Source organism: Arabidopsis lyrata (assembly GCF_000004255.2).
Source record: "Arabidopsis lyrata subsp. lyrata unplaced genomic scaffold ARALYscaffold_8, whole genome shotgun sequence".
NCBI lineage: Eukaryota > Viridiplantae > Streptophyta > Magnoliopsida > Brassicales > Brassicaceae > Arabidopsis > Arabidopsis lyrata.
In genome coordinates this window covers 3,824,877-3,837,624 of record NW_003302548.1, presented here as the reverse complement: position 1 = coordinate 3,837,624, position 12,748 = coordinate 3,824,877, and the positions used below count along the sequence as shown (strand labels likewise).

The 12,748-nt window shown below is 38.7% G+C and overlaps 4 protein-coding genes across 4 annotated transcripts; 2 read left to right on the top strand and 2 right to left on the bottom strand.

Annotated features, from left to right (window-relative positions):
• Nucleotides 1-1,569: 1,569 nt before the first annotated feature.
• Nucleotides 1,570-3,502, top strand: LOC110225621 (uncharacterized protein At4g02000-like). Its single transcript, XM_021015398.1, has one exon. The coding sequence runs from the start codon at nt 2,178-2,180 to the stop codon at nt 2,877-2,879; it is 702 nt and encodes a 233-aa protein (XP_020871057.1). The 5' UTR covers nt 1,570-2,177; the 3' UTR covers nt 2,880-3,502.
• Nucleotides 3,503-3,898: 396 nt separating this feature from the next.
• LOC9299700 (alcohol dehydrogenase class-3) lies at nt 3,899-6,323 on the top strand. The gene is made up of 9 exons (XM_021016052.1): nt 3,899-4,016; nt 4,145-4,281; nt 4,463-4,509; nt 4,600-4,925; nt 5,224-5,306; nt 5,399-5,474; nt 5,561-5,718; nt 5,808-5,969; nt 6,060-6,323. The coding sequence occupies exons 1-9, from the start codon at nt 3,983-3,985 to the stop codon at nt 6,174-6,176; spliced, it is 1,140 nt and encodes a 379-aa protein (XP_020871711.1). The 5' UTR covers nt 3,899-3,982; the 3' UTR covers nt 6,177-6,323.
• A 14-nt stretch (nt 6,324-6,337) lies between these two features.
• On the bottom strand, nt 6,338-8,573 carry LOC9299699. Its single transcript, XM_021016051.1, has 2 exons — nt 8,309-8,573; nt 6,338-8,080 (listed from the first exon to the last, which is right to left on the bottom strand). The coding sequence occupies exons 1-2, from the start codon at nt 8,412-8,414 to the stop codon at nt 6,498-6,500; spliced, it is 1,689 nt and encodes a 562-aa protein (XP_020871710.1). The 5' UTR covers nt 8,415-8,573; the 3' UTR covers nt 6,338-6,497.
• A 144-nt stretch (nt 8,574-8,717) lies between these two features.
• LOC9301466 (putative G3BP-like protein) lies at nt 8,718-11,847 on the bottom strand. Its single transcript, XM_002863576.2, has 9 exons — nt 11,520-11,847; nt 11,297-11,431; nt 10,812-11,121; nt 10,467-10,714; nt 9,936-10,152; nt 9,692-9,813; nt 9,517-9,585; nt 9,335-9,413; nt 8,718-9,207 (listed from the first exon to the last, which is right to left on the bottom strand). Exons 1-9 carry the CDS (start codon nt 11,547-11,549, stop codon nt 9,062-9,064), a joined length of 1,356 nt encoding a protein of 451 aa, XP_002863622.1. The 5' UTR covers nt 11,550-11,847; the 3' UTR covers nt 8,718-9,061.
• Between the last annotated feature and the right edge of the window lie 901 nt (nt 11,848-12,748).

The following is a 12,748-nucleotide window of genomic DNA, read 5'->3' as shown; positions in this document are numbered from 1 at the left end:
ATCTTTCAAAGATTGAAGACTAAGTTATCTGGTTGGTTTGAACGCACTTTATCACTTGGGGAGAAAAGAAGTTCTTCTTAAAGAAATTGCTATGGCTCTTCCTGTTTATGCCATGTCTTGCTTTAAACTGCCAAAAACAACATGTGAAAAAATTACTGCAGCCATGTCTAATTTCTGGTGGAACTCATTGGAACATAAAAAGAAAATCCATTGGATAAGTTGGGAGAAGCTTTGTTTAACCAAAGAACAAGGTGGCTTGGGTTTTAAGGATTTACAATGCTTTAATCAGGCCTTATTAGCTAAGCAAGTCTGGAGAATTATGAAGTATCCTAATTGCCTATTTGCTAGAGTTATGAAAAGCAGATATTTTGAAGATAATGATATTCTCTCAGCAAATTTGGGTTCACGGCCTTCATATATTTGGAGAAGTATTATTCATGGTCGTCAATTGCTTATCCCAGGTCTTAGAAAAATGATTGGTAATGGAAACTCTTCACTTGTATGGATTGATCCCTGGCTGTATGATGAGAGACTGCGGGTTCCTTTCATGATGAATATCTTTGTAGATTTGAATCTTAAGGTTTCAGCTTTGATTGACTTTCAGGAAAGAACTTGGAATCTACAAAGACTGCAGGAATTATTCTACCCAAGAGATGTGAACCTTATATTACTCAATCAACCTGTGATCTCTAGAGATGATTTTTGGTGTTGGATGCATAATAGAAGTGGGGACTACTTAGTTAAATCTGGTTATTAGTTAGCTAACCAATTAAATAATTCTGATCTTATTGCATCGGCTGTGAAAAGACCCTCTTTAAATGATCTAAAGATCCAGGTTTGGTCCTTACACACTTCTCCAAAAATCAAATGCTTTATTTGGAGAGCTTTAAGTGGTGCTATAGCTGTAGCAGATAAGTTAGAAATAAGAGGAATGAGCTACGATATGAGATGTCAATTTTGTGGCTGGAACAAGGAGTCTACCAATCATGTTCTTTTCCAGTGTTCTATTGCGCGTCAGGTTTGGGCTCTCTCTGATTTTCCCTGTCCACCATATGGTTTTGAATCTCATTCTGAATTCACCAACTTTCAATATCTACTATCATTGGCTCAAAATCAAGAAATTCCAGATTATATTCGTCAAAGCTTTCCTTGGACACTTTGGTATCTATGGAAGAATAGAAATGGCTTTTTCTTTGAAGGCAAACAAATTGTACCTATGGATCTGGTTTTGAAAATTAAAGACGAAGCATCACAATGGGTAAATGCTCAAATCATTGGCACCAAATACACAAGATCAAAAATCTTTGACAGAGGCAAGAGCAGAAAGACTTGGTCTAAGCCTCCTGCTCCATGGTTAAAATGCAACATTGGAATGTCTTGGTCAAAGAGGAATCACATTGGTGGTTTCTCATGGGTTTTAAGAGATTGGAATGGCATGGTATTGTTGCATAGTAGACGCTCCTTCTCCAATATTGCCTCTCTAACAGAAGCTAAATTTCAAAGCATCACATGGGCTATTGATAGCATGATTAGTCATAAATTCAACAGTGTGATCTTTGCCTCTGAAGCCACTGACATGGTAAATGCAACCAATGAACCTCAAGACTGGCCTTCTCTACAATATTTTGGTGCGGAAATTGTCAGAAAGCTAGCTTCAATACAAAATTGGAGATTTGAAAATGCAGACACTGAATCAAACAAAGGAGCAACACGCATTGCTCATAGTATCATTCGAGACAATCGGTTTCAATCCTATGTGGCAACAGGTTATCCCTCTTGGCTCAAATCTCTCTTTGATTCAGAAAGATAGTTTGTCTTTGTGTTTTAACCTGCAACTCTCCTTGATCCAGCAGGTTTGAAACTAGTTTTTTAAATTCAGTCACGACAAATTTTTGGATTTTCACTCTTAGTTATATATAATTACTTAATCTCTAAGATTATCTCCTTTCCTTATTTCTATGTTATTCTATCCTTATCTTCTCTCCTTTTCACGATTTCTTTTTGTTTTACCTTGATACTTTTTACATTATCTTGACTTTCAACTTACCTTGGGTTACCAAACCAAATACGTTTTCTACATAGTTTTCCTTCTTATAAATACTTTCATTCTTCTCTTCCTTCTCCTCACCCAAAACTTTTTTCTCTTTATCTTTTTAAGTTCTCCTTCATCTCTAACTATGGCAGATAGGTTATGGGATGATTTACAAAACTCCAACTTAGGTCGTAATGATCCTGAGCTCTTTATTCCTCATCATACTTATGTTGACGTTGTTGGAAGGAATAGACTCAGCCTTATTGCTCGGCCTCTCAACACCAGATCTCAAAGTCTCCAAGCTGTTTTCTCTTCACTTCCAAGAACTTGGGGACTGACTACACGTATCCATGGAAGAGTTTTGAGTGATACTTATGTCCAGTTCATATTTCAATCTGAAATAGACTTGGTTTCAGTTCAACGCAGGGCTCCATGGATCTTTAATAATTGGTTCATAGCATCACAGAGATGGGAAGACTTCCCAGATGTTGACTTCCTTACTACCATTGAATTTTGGGTGCAAATCCGTGGAATCCCACTTCCCTATGTATCAGAAGGCACAGCCAGGTTTATTGCTCAAACTTTAGGTCAAGTGATCTACTTGGACTTTCATGATGAAACAACAGTTCAAATCACCTTTATCAGAGTTAGAGTTCGATTTGGAATTACAGACTGCTTTAGGTTTTTCAGAAGGGTTTGTTTTGAGTCAAGAGAAAGGGCTATGATTAGCTTTCAATATGAACGTCTGAGAAGGATTTGTAGTCATTGTCTTCAAATTACACATCAAAGAAGTCACTGCCCTCATTTCAGCTCCCTCAGACTCCTAGGAACAGTCCTGAAGTCCTAGATGTACCACTTTACAACAGGAGGAGGTCTTATGATGAGGATAGAAGATCCAATTTTAATTCTCAATCTCAAAACTCTGATTACTCCTTTCCAGCGCCTTTGACTCCACCACCAAGACTGGATTCTCCTCCACCAAACCCTGAAGAATTTGTAGCTGCCTTTCCACACTTTCATGAATCAAGTCCAGAAGGATTACATCAATCAGCTTATCCATCTCCGAGAACTGTTATATGGAGAAGGGAATCTTCCACAGAGTCTATGATTTCCCCAAACACCACAGCAGGATCCACTCTTGGAATATCAAACAACTTTGAGGTTGGTGAATCTTCAAAACGTCCAAATTCAGACTCTACTGAGAATGGAGGAATTCTGAAGCCTCCCAAGAAAAGATAACTCACTCTACTAAATTCTGTCATAACTTTTTGGGTCCCTGTAACTGCCATTACAGGTTAAGTTAAGTTGGTTTGTTGAATAAGATTCTAGAACAGACTAAGTCACCTTTTGGTTTCTGTTTTAGACAAGTTTAGTTTATGATATCAGCCTAATCTTCTCTACTTGATTGTCAAGTTTAGACTTGGTAATCTTGTTCTGTACTAGTTGATAGGCTTTGGCTTTATGCACTTTTGTAATGTCTCAGTTGTATTGGCTTAGCCTAATCTTCTCTACTTGATTGTCAAGTTTAGACTTGGTAATCTTGTTCTGTACTAGTTCATAGGCTTTGGCTTTATGCATTTTTGTAATGGCTCAGTTGTACTGACTTTTATATATAAAAGTAACACTCTTGTGACAAAAAAAAAAAATTGAGTAGAGTTATGTGAAAAAACTAGTTTTCGAAGAAATAAATCAAGGAACCTATTGTATATGGGTAATGAGCCGACGTCATCCACATCTTTTCTTTAGGCCTATCCATTATCTCGGGCCCTACTTCAAATCAGATCAAATCGGACTTTTCTCTCTCGATTATTAACGACCCGACCCGACCCGACCCGACTCGGATAATTACATTTCTAGCACATGAGAAAAAGAAGAAACGACACACCAACCTCAGTGCCCACCACTGCTCTGCTCTCTCTTCCTCTATCTCTCTAATCTCTTCCTTCGTCAATGGCGACTCATGGTCAGGTTATCACATGCAAAGGTATTTTCTCTTCTCGATCACTATCTCTTTCTCTTCGATTATAGTGTTTTCTATCTAGATACATGAATTTCTCGCGATGTTTTGTAAATCCTATCTCCGATTGTGAGTTTTCTGATTTGATTTCATAGCTGCGGTGGCTTACGAGCCGAACAAGCCTCTGGTCATCGAAGATGTGCAAGTAGCTCCTCCTCAAGCCGGTGAGGTTCGGATCAAGATCCTCTACACTGCTCTTTGTCACACCGACGCTTACACTTGGAGCGGCAAGGTTCGTCCTCTCCATTCTCCTTCATTTGATTTGATTTAGTGTATTTCTTGGTTGATTTGAATCGATTTATTGTGGATTAGAGGCTGAATTTGAGTTGCTTTATCGAAATTTATGAGTTAATTCCTGATTTGTTGTGGATTAGTGAATCAATTTTGAGCTGAGTCCAAATGTTTGATTGCAGGATCCTGAAGGTCTCTTTCCATGTATCCTCGGTCATGAAGCTGCTGGGTATGTTAATGTTCATAAACATCAATTTCTTTGATTTGTGAGATCGATCTCCTCAAAGCTATAAATCTGTTTTTTGTTTTGTGGGGATAGGGTTGTTGAGAGTGTTGGTGAAGGTGTAACAGAAGTTCAAGCCGGAGATCATGTTATCCCTTGTTATCAAGCTGAGTGTCGTGAATGCAAGTTTTGCAAATCTGGGAAGACTAACCTTTGTGGCAAGGTGAGATCTGCTACTGGTGTTGGGATTATGATGAACGACCGTAAGTCGAGGTTCTCGGTTAATGGAAAACCCATTTATCACTTCATGGGTACTTCCACCTTTAGTCAGTATACTGTTGTTCATGATGTTAGCGTCGCCAAAATTGATCCTCATGCTCCTTTGGATAAAGTCTGCCTTCTTGGATGTGGTGTTCCCACTGGTAAGAATTCAACCATCTTAAAATACAGTCTTTCTTACACGTTTCCCATGATTTCCGTATTTTTTGGATCTTCGTTAATCTTTCTCACTGATTAGTAGTATACTAAGTTCTTTTGTAGTGTCTCCTACCAATTCTGCTTAGTAATGGATTGATCGACATGGTTCTTCACCATCCTCTTTATTCTTTCTGATAGGAATCTAAATCCGTTCTTCTTCTTTCTTTGCGAGTTTTTGGTGATATAGCGAACTTGATTTATTGTCTGTCCGTAACTGTATATCATGTATCTGCGTCTTATTAGGCCTTGGAGCTGTTTGGAATACTGCAAAAGTAGAACCAGGGTCAAATGTTGCGATTTTTGGTCTTGGCACTGTGGGACTTGCTGTAAGCTACTGCCTTTCTAAAGCTTCCATAATTATTTATCCCCAAGGAAGAGAATCTATGTGGTTATTTTTTTTCAAATTGTCAATGGTTAGGTTGCCGAGGGTGCGAAAACAGCTGGTGCTTCAAGGATCATTGGCATTGATATCGATAGCAAGAAGTACGAAACTGGTAAATCTCCTCATCTTTCTTCACTGGATTTTGTTACCGCATATAATTTGTACAATTCACTGAGTTTCTTGGTTGTGGAATTTCAGCAAAGAAGTTTGGTGTTAACGAATATGTGAACCCAAAGGATCACGACAAGCCAATTCAGGAAGTGATTGTCGAGCTCACTGATGGTGGTGTTGACTACAGCTTTGAGTGCATCGGGAATGTCTCCGTGATGAGAGCTGCATTGGAGTGCTGTCACAAGGTAAGTCATCCATGTACAACATTCAGAAGAAACCGTTAAAAAATTTATAAAAACGAGGATGTGGTTAAGAGGTAAAGACAACATTGCAGGGATGGGGAACTTCAGTCATAGTGGGAGTTGCAGCATCAGGACAAGAGATATCAACTCGACCATTCCAACTCGTGACTGGCCGTGTGTGGAAAGGAACAGCCTTTGGTGGTTTCAAGAGTCGAACCCAAGTGCCTTGGCTTGTAGAAAAGTATCTGAACAAGGTTAGACAACTTAAACAAACTTGAGCAATGATTCTTATTATCTTCTTCTCTTCAAACACTTCACTGTTGCGTGAAATTCAAACGATGCAGGAGATAAAAGTGGATGAATACATAACACACAACTTGACCTTGGGAGAGATCAATAAGGCTTTCGATCTATTGCACGAAGGTAGTTGCCTTCGTTGTGTCCTCGATACCAGCGAATGACAACACCAATGGTCCTCTCTGCTTCAATCTATGTGTTCTTGTGACTTTCGTCTTTTATCAGTAATGACAATTTCCTGAGCAACGGACTCAAATCGTGTGTGGTCTCTCTGTTTTATGCCTCAATAAAATTTCATTTTAAGACCGAAAGCATCATTAATCACTTCACTGAATCACGAATCATATAGCGAAGAGAAGAAAACATGAAACGTACTAGGACTGTAGGACACACGAATAGGTTTTGGTGCGTCACTAAGTTATGGGCCTGAGAAATAAAATATTCCAGGCCCATATATCAAATATCTCAAGCCCATTACAAAAATATCACCACCTCTCGTCACCGAACCAATTATCCTTCTCCTTAGGTCCCGTCGGTCCTTCCTCGCCGGATAATTCCACCGGGATCTTCCTCAACACAGCATCAACCCAAGATCTCATCCTCCATGGCAATCGTTCATTCAATTTCTCAATCTCCGATCTCGAATTATACACAATCTTCGGTCCCCACTCTCTCATATAACCTAACCACGGCGGCTCCACCACCGCATCTCCGAGATACTCCGCCGCAACAATCTCATACCTCAAACTCGAATCAACAAAGAAATCGCTTCTCGCTGTATCATTCCTTATCCCAATTCCAAGCAAATCAGATCCTTGTAAATACAATCCAGACTTAGAAAAGCTTGCGTGTCCATGCTTCGACGAATAAACCACAGCTTTGTTACTTCCTTCAATGAACTCAAGATCTTGAGGTTTGATCCATTCGCCGCCACTGTGTTGTGAGAAGTAAATCGAGTAAATCTCGCCGGAGAAATTGCTGATTCTGAGTGTGAAATGTTCCCAATCACAAACATGTTGACCAGTTTTAGCTAACGAGATATTCATGAGCCCTAGTTTCAGAGTCGCTGGTCCGTTGAATGGACAGAAAATCCAAAACGCAAGATCAGTGAACGTTCCTCCAAATGCTGGCTTAACGTGAACGTAAAGCTTCGAGCTTTCGAGATTGCCTCGTTTGAGGAATTCGCGTCTTTGTTGATCGTTTATCGGTAAATCGATCCAATATCGCTTATCGTTGGTTCCGCCATGAGGTAGATTCGAGCCGGTTTCGTCTATAGGTTCATTGATATCAGAGGAATTTGAGTTGCTGCATAAGACTGCACCGTTTCTGAAGAACCATGAGACGGAAGAAGGTAGATAGACTTCATTAGGATGGAAGTAAACTCTTGGACCATAGTGTTGAATCAAAGCATGGATTTGTTCCATGTTTGGCATTGCGTGTAAACTCGAATCGAGGTTTTTTAGACACGCGATTGTACTGAGATGATCTTCTTCCGGGGATTGAGTTGTGCAGAAGAATGTACCTGTTGAGACTCCTTTGCCCCACATTCCGCGGTCAGAAGGTCTTGTTTGCCATATAAACAAAGGAATGCTTAAAGAATTCGATATAGCAGTGATGATGACTTTATGTGCTTCACATTTATCGGTTAGATCAGCTCGAACGCATCTAACTTGATCCAATTCTGGTTTCGAGGGACTCGTTGTAACCAAAAATCCGATCGTTTTATACCCTTGAGGAGGCTGCGGTAGCCAGAAGTAACCGCTTTGAGATTCTTCTGATAAGTCATTTGAGCTCCAGACCAATGTATAATCAAGTGGTTGCACAAGTGCAGGCTCTGAAGACTTATTAACTTGTCTTGCTACTAGAAGGAAACCTCTCAAGAGATGAGAATCAGACTGACAGTAATGACCTAAACAATGGAAATCTTCGAGTAATTTGTCCGGTTTGTAGAAGGAAACACTCTTCTTGTTGTCTCGACGAGAGCAGTATCGCCATACAAATTCAAAACTTGTGACCTCGGCGAGTTCTAAATCGCCAAGATTGATTCTTCCTGAACCAAAGCCTTGACCTGATAATCAATTCAAAGCCAAGAAAAGTGTATCAAAAAACTTTTTACGATTTATGAATAGATGAGTTGTTAGAAACGTAAAAGACTGTTCCTAAGACTTGTACATGGATTGGATCAAATCACATCGAAACTAAAGAGCTAAATCGAGACACTTTGGGGGAAAATCGAATTCCGATCTGAAAAAAGTAAAGTTGAAAATCGTCAACAATTGGAATGATAAAATTTTACCTGAAGGCCACTGGGGAATAGAAGCAGGGAGAGAGAAGGTTTCAGGTTCCTTCAATGGAGGTAATTCTCTGAGATTGTTCCAATACAGACATTTGCATCCAAACATTCCCTCTGTGTCTCTGAGATCATCCGATGCTTCGCGAAACCATAACAATGAAACACCGACATATATCAAAACCTTGTTGGGTCCCAATTCTTTAATCCTCGAGATATTTCGATTTTCTGATAATTCTCCAACCCATTTTTTTCTCAGGGGAAAAAACAGAGTAAATAAAACACGAATATTACACAACATATATGTCACAGTATATATGTTCTGTCGCACCATGAGCTACCTTGACGAGTAAGATATTAAAAAAAATTAAAAGTTCAATTTTTTTAACACGAGTAAACTGTTAAAAAAAATTACTTTTATGAAAATATAACTTTCATACGAAGCTAAAAGCTGATGTCTCTGCTGAAACATAAAGCTCCGAAACAAAGGAAAAACAAAAATTGAAATGTTACACAACTAAACCATTCCCAAAGGGAGGTAACAGTCAAAGCCCTAAATGGCTAAATCTATAACAAATTCAAAGAAAAACATATATAAGCCAAAATCTTTGTTTCTTTGAGAGCCAAAAAACCAAACCCAACAAAAAAAAAAATTACAAACTACTTCTTCCGTAGATAAAAGGAAGAAGAACCGAATCCTTTCTCTGAATCATTTCATTCTTGGTTGCACTAAAACTTTGAAGAGATTCTTTTTTTTCCTTAACGACCACCTCCGCGGTAGTAACCGTTACCTCTTGGCCTGTAGTCACCTCCATCCTGGTTTCCTCTGCCAGACCCACGGGCACCAAACCGGCCTCTTGGTGCTTCTGTTGGGTAACCTCCCCTTCCACGTCCTCCTCCTCGTCCTGGTCAGTCAATAGAAATCACAGTCAGAATGAGTTACATGTGGTAAACTTTCTTTTTTATGAGGCTTTCACAGGACGCTCTAAAGAATTTGTTGGGCATAAAGTGCAGTTTCAAATGACGACTTACTTGCACCGCGAACACCAGCGGGATTGGGTCTTCGTTCCTCAATGTATACTTGCCTTCCACCCAAGTATATAGGAGAAGCCTATAAATATTATTACATAGAGGGAAACTGATAAGAACAAAGCGAAAGGAAAACAGAAGATGACAATTAATCCTGTGAGATAACTGTGGAATAGAATCTAGACCTTAATGGCATTCTCAACGGAAGTCATGTCCTCAAACTCAACAAATGCATAACAAACGCCCATAACATCCTGCATGTTTGGTTGCAGTAAGATTGTTAATTTTGGCTCTTTATATCACTCAAGACAAACATAGAGAAAAAGTAAAATTAAAAAAAAAGATATGAAGATTATTTACCTTGCGGGTTCTGAGAAACACACCATCAGGCTTGATTGTACCAAAGTTCTTAAACTCTTCCTCAATTTCAGAAGCAGATATGTCGGACGGCAAATTCCTAACATACACTGATTTGAACTCAACTGAAACAAGGCAAACCAGAAAAAAATGAATATACAATACTACAATACCAAATGACAAATAAAATCAAATAGCAGTACATCTTAGTGCAACTTTTACTAGTCCAAGATATCAAAAAACTTACAGTCTTCAAATCCAGAGCCATCTTCTGCCTCTGCTCCATAGTCGGAAACATACGTGGATGAAGCGTTTGATTGCTGAACAGGGGCAAGAGGCGCAGCCAGCTGAGGGGAAGGAGTCCGCCTTGGTTGATCCCACTCATTAATATCTTGAGAGTTCTTGTTATATGATGGTTGTGTAGCAACTACAGGTACAGCTGCTGCTTCCTTTGCAACCTTTAACTGAGAAAAAGAGAATCAGCGCATCTCCAATTAAAAAGAGAATTTTCTAAACCTCAAATGAGACAAAACTAAAGTTAGGTACAAATGACAAGACCGAACCATGGTTATTAGTCATGGTACTAGATTGTAATCCCCATTTCACACCATTATCTTTTAAAGGGAAGTCTACAGTCTACTATAGACTGACTCCTATGACACAAATATAAATGAACAGAGCAAGATATGTATGTGCTTCCAGGTCGTTATTTTCAATAGACATGTTGTTTTGTGACTATCCTGAACACTACACATGACCATAGAGAGTGAGCACTTACAATGGAAGCATAACTCATCTTTGATTTTTCACCAACGGGTTCCTCTACTGGTGCAGCCCGATGTTCATGGACCACATCAACTGCAACTTCTTCCCTAGGTGTTTCCTCAATCGCAACTTCATCTTCATAGACTTCATGCTGAGGTTGATGTTGGTCCTCTTGCAGACTGTACTTATCGACAAGATCATCTTTGATTTGGACTGCGTTCACATAATCTCTTGCTTCTTCCTCCAGAACATAGTCAGGAACTGAAAAGTAAAAACCAGTGATATCAATTTTAAATTTAACATAAAAGCAAACAAATTCACCACACTGAATCTGTCAAACAAAACATGACAAACAAACCTTGGGGTTCTGGATGATGGCTTGGAGGATTAAGCTGAGCCTCATGCTTGGTTTCAGATAAATAAGAAGGCTGATGATAGTAAACAGTCCCCTCATCAACAAACTGAAATATATCATTGAGAACAAAATAACCCTTTTCCTGAGGAGCAAGAAAAAAAGTCTGCACAAAACTCCTTCTGTTGGTAAATTCCTTGGTTTTAACAGAGCCTGAAACCACCACAAGAACACCACCTTCCCACGACTCGACTGAATTGATCGTCTTCACTTCAATCGCAGTGAAGTTCAGTGACATAACCATGTTATGAATATGCTACAATCACATAAAGAAATTGCAAAATCAATGACTTTCACTAATTGACATCAGAGTAAACTTCAACAACTAAATTAAGTAAAGCACAAATCTTTATCAACTTAAGTTCCACTAATCCTCTAGAACCTAATGAATTCGAGTAAAAGATTGGATCTTGAGAGCAAGATTTGTTTACCAGTAAAGTATTAGCAGTCTCGGTGGAATCACCATCGATACGAATAGCTCTACTAGGCTCAGAATAAAACTGATGAATAAGATCTGGTTGCTGCTGCAACACTTGATAATACTGCCCAACAAAGTAAGAACCCACCTACAACACATAAAACACCGATTCAATCACTTAGTCACGAAACCAGTAATAGTATCGAAAGAATCAATTTTTCGAAATGAAAACTCGCCTGCGTCGCTCCAGGATAAGGAGTCGCCATTATTTAACAAAACCCAAGATCTGGATTTAAACAAAAACCCTAAGATCCGAAGAAGATCGAATCGGTAAAAAAACGTTACAAGAAGACGAAATCAATCAGAAGAACTTCCTCTACAAGAAACAGGATTGAGAAAGCGAAGAAGACGAGAGTAGTATCTCTCTATTGAAATTGAAGAAGAAGAAGAGATCTGAAGAAGGATTGACGAAGAAGAAGAAGTGAGATTTATAAAGGGGTTTACAGAGAAAAAGGAAATGGAGAGAGTATAGATCTAAGGGTTTTTGTGAAGCACTAGAGATAGGGTAAGGAAATTATAAGAGGAGGCGCTCTTTATTCCTTTTTTAATATAAATGTATCTTTTCTTTCTTTTTCTCTTTGATTTGCCCCATAAGTTTTGAATTTGTACTAAAATAACCCTGAACTATGATAATTACAATATGTGTCTTTTTCCTCATGATTTTAACACCATTGGTTTTGATTTTACCAAATATAAACCACAAAACTTTACGGTGTAGATCTTTAATGGAATACACTGATACATGCTTTTTTCCTATGCATCATTCGCTCCAAAAAAGGATTGATTGAGCTAACACGTTTTTTATTGGGAAATTCGGCCCAACCGAGCAACGGTTCGTCCTAAGCGTGTCAGCTTGGCCCAACAATACAACGGCGTGATGGCTCAGCCCATATTCATTCGCTCCGGCCCGATAAGGCAATATCTCTAATTTGGAAGGGTAAAAAGGGGAAATCACAAGGGAGACAAGAAGTCATTAGCGATAGATAAGACAATATATTTCCGTTTGTGTTTCTTTTTCCGTTTTGTATCTTCGATTTCTCGTTCAGCTGATTCACTATAAATACCAATCTCGTTCATCGTTAATAAAGAAGTTGCTATGTTCTCTCCAAAAACCCATTATATATTTATTGTTACAACCTCGACACAAACACTTTCTCTCATGATATTAAACACCAAAGGTTTTAAGGTTATAAAACAAACCACAAACTCTTTTGCGGTTACTTATTTTTTGTGTTTGTTCTCATCTTATGAATTTAACGACAGAAGTTTTGAGATCGTACTAAAATTTGAGATTTCCTCCTCTCTCTTTCTTCTTTGCATTTTGTTTTGATCCTCTATATATTTGTCATATGATAATGTTAGACTTGTCTACTATCAATGGTGTCACAACACACATTGTTAGAAG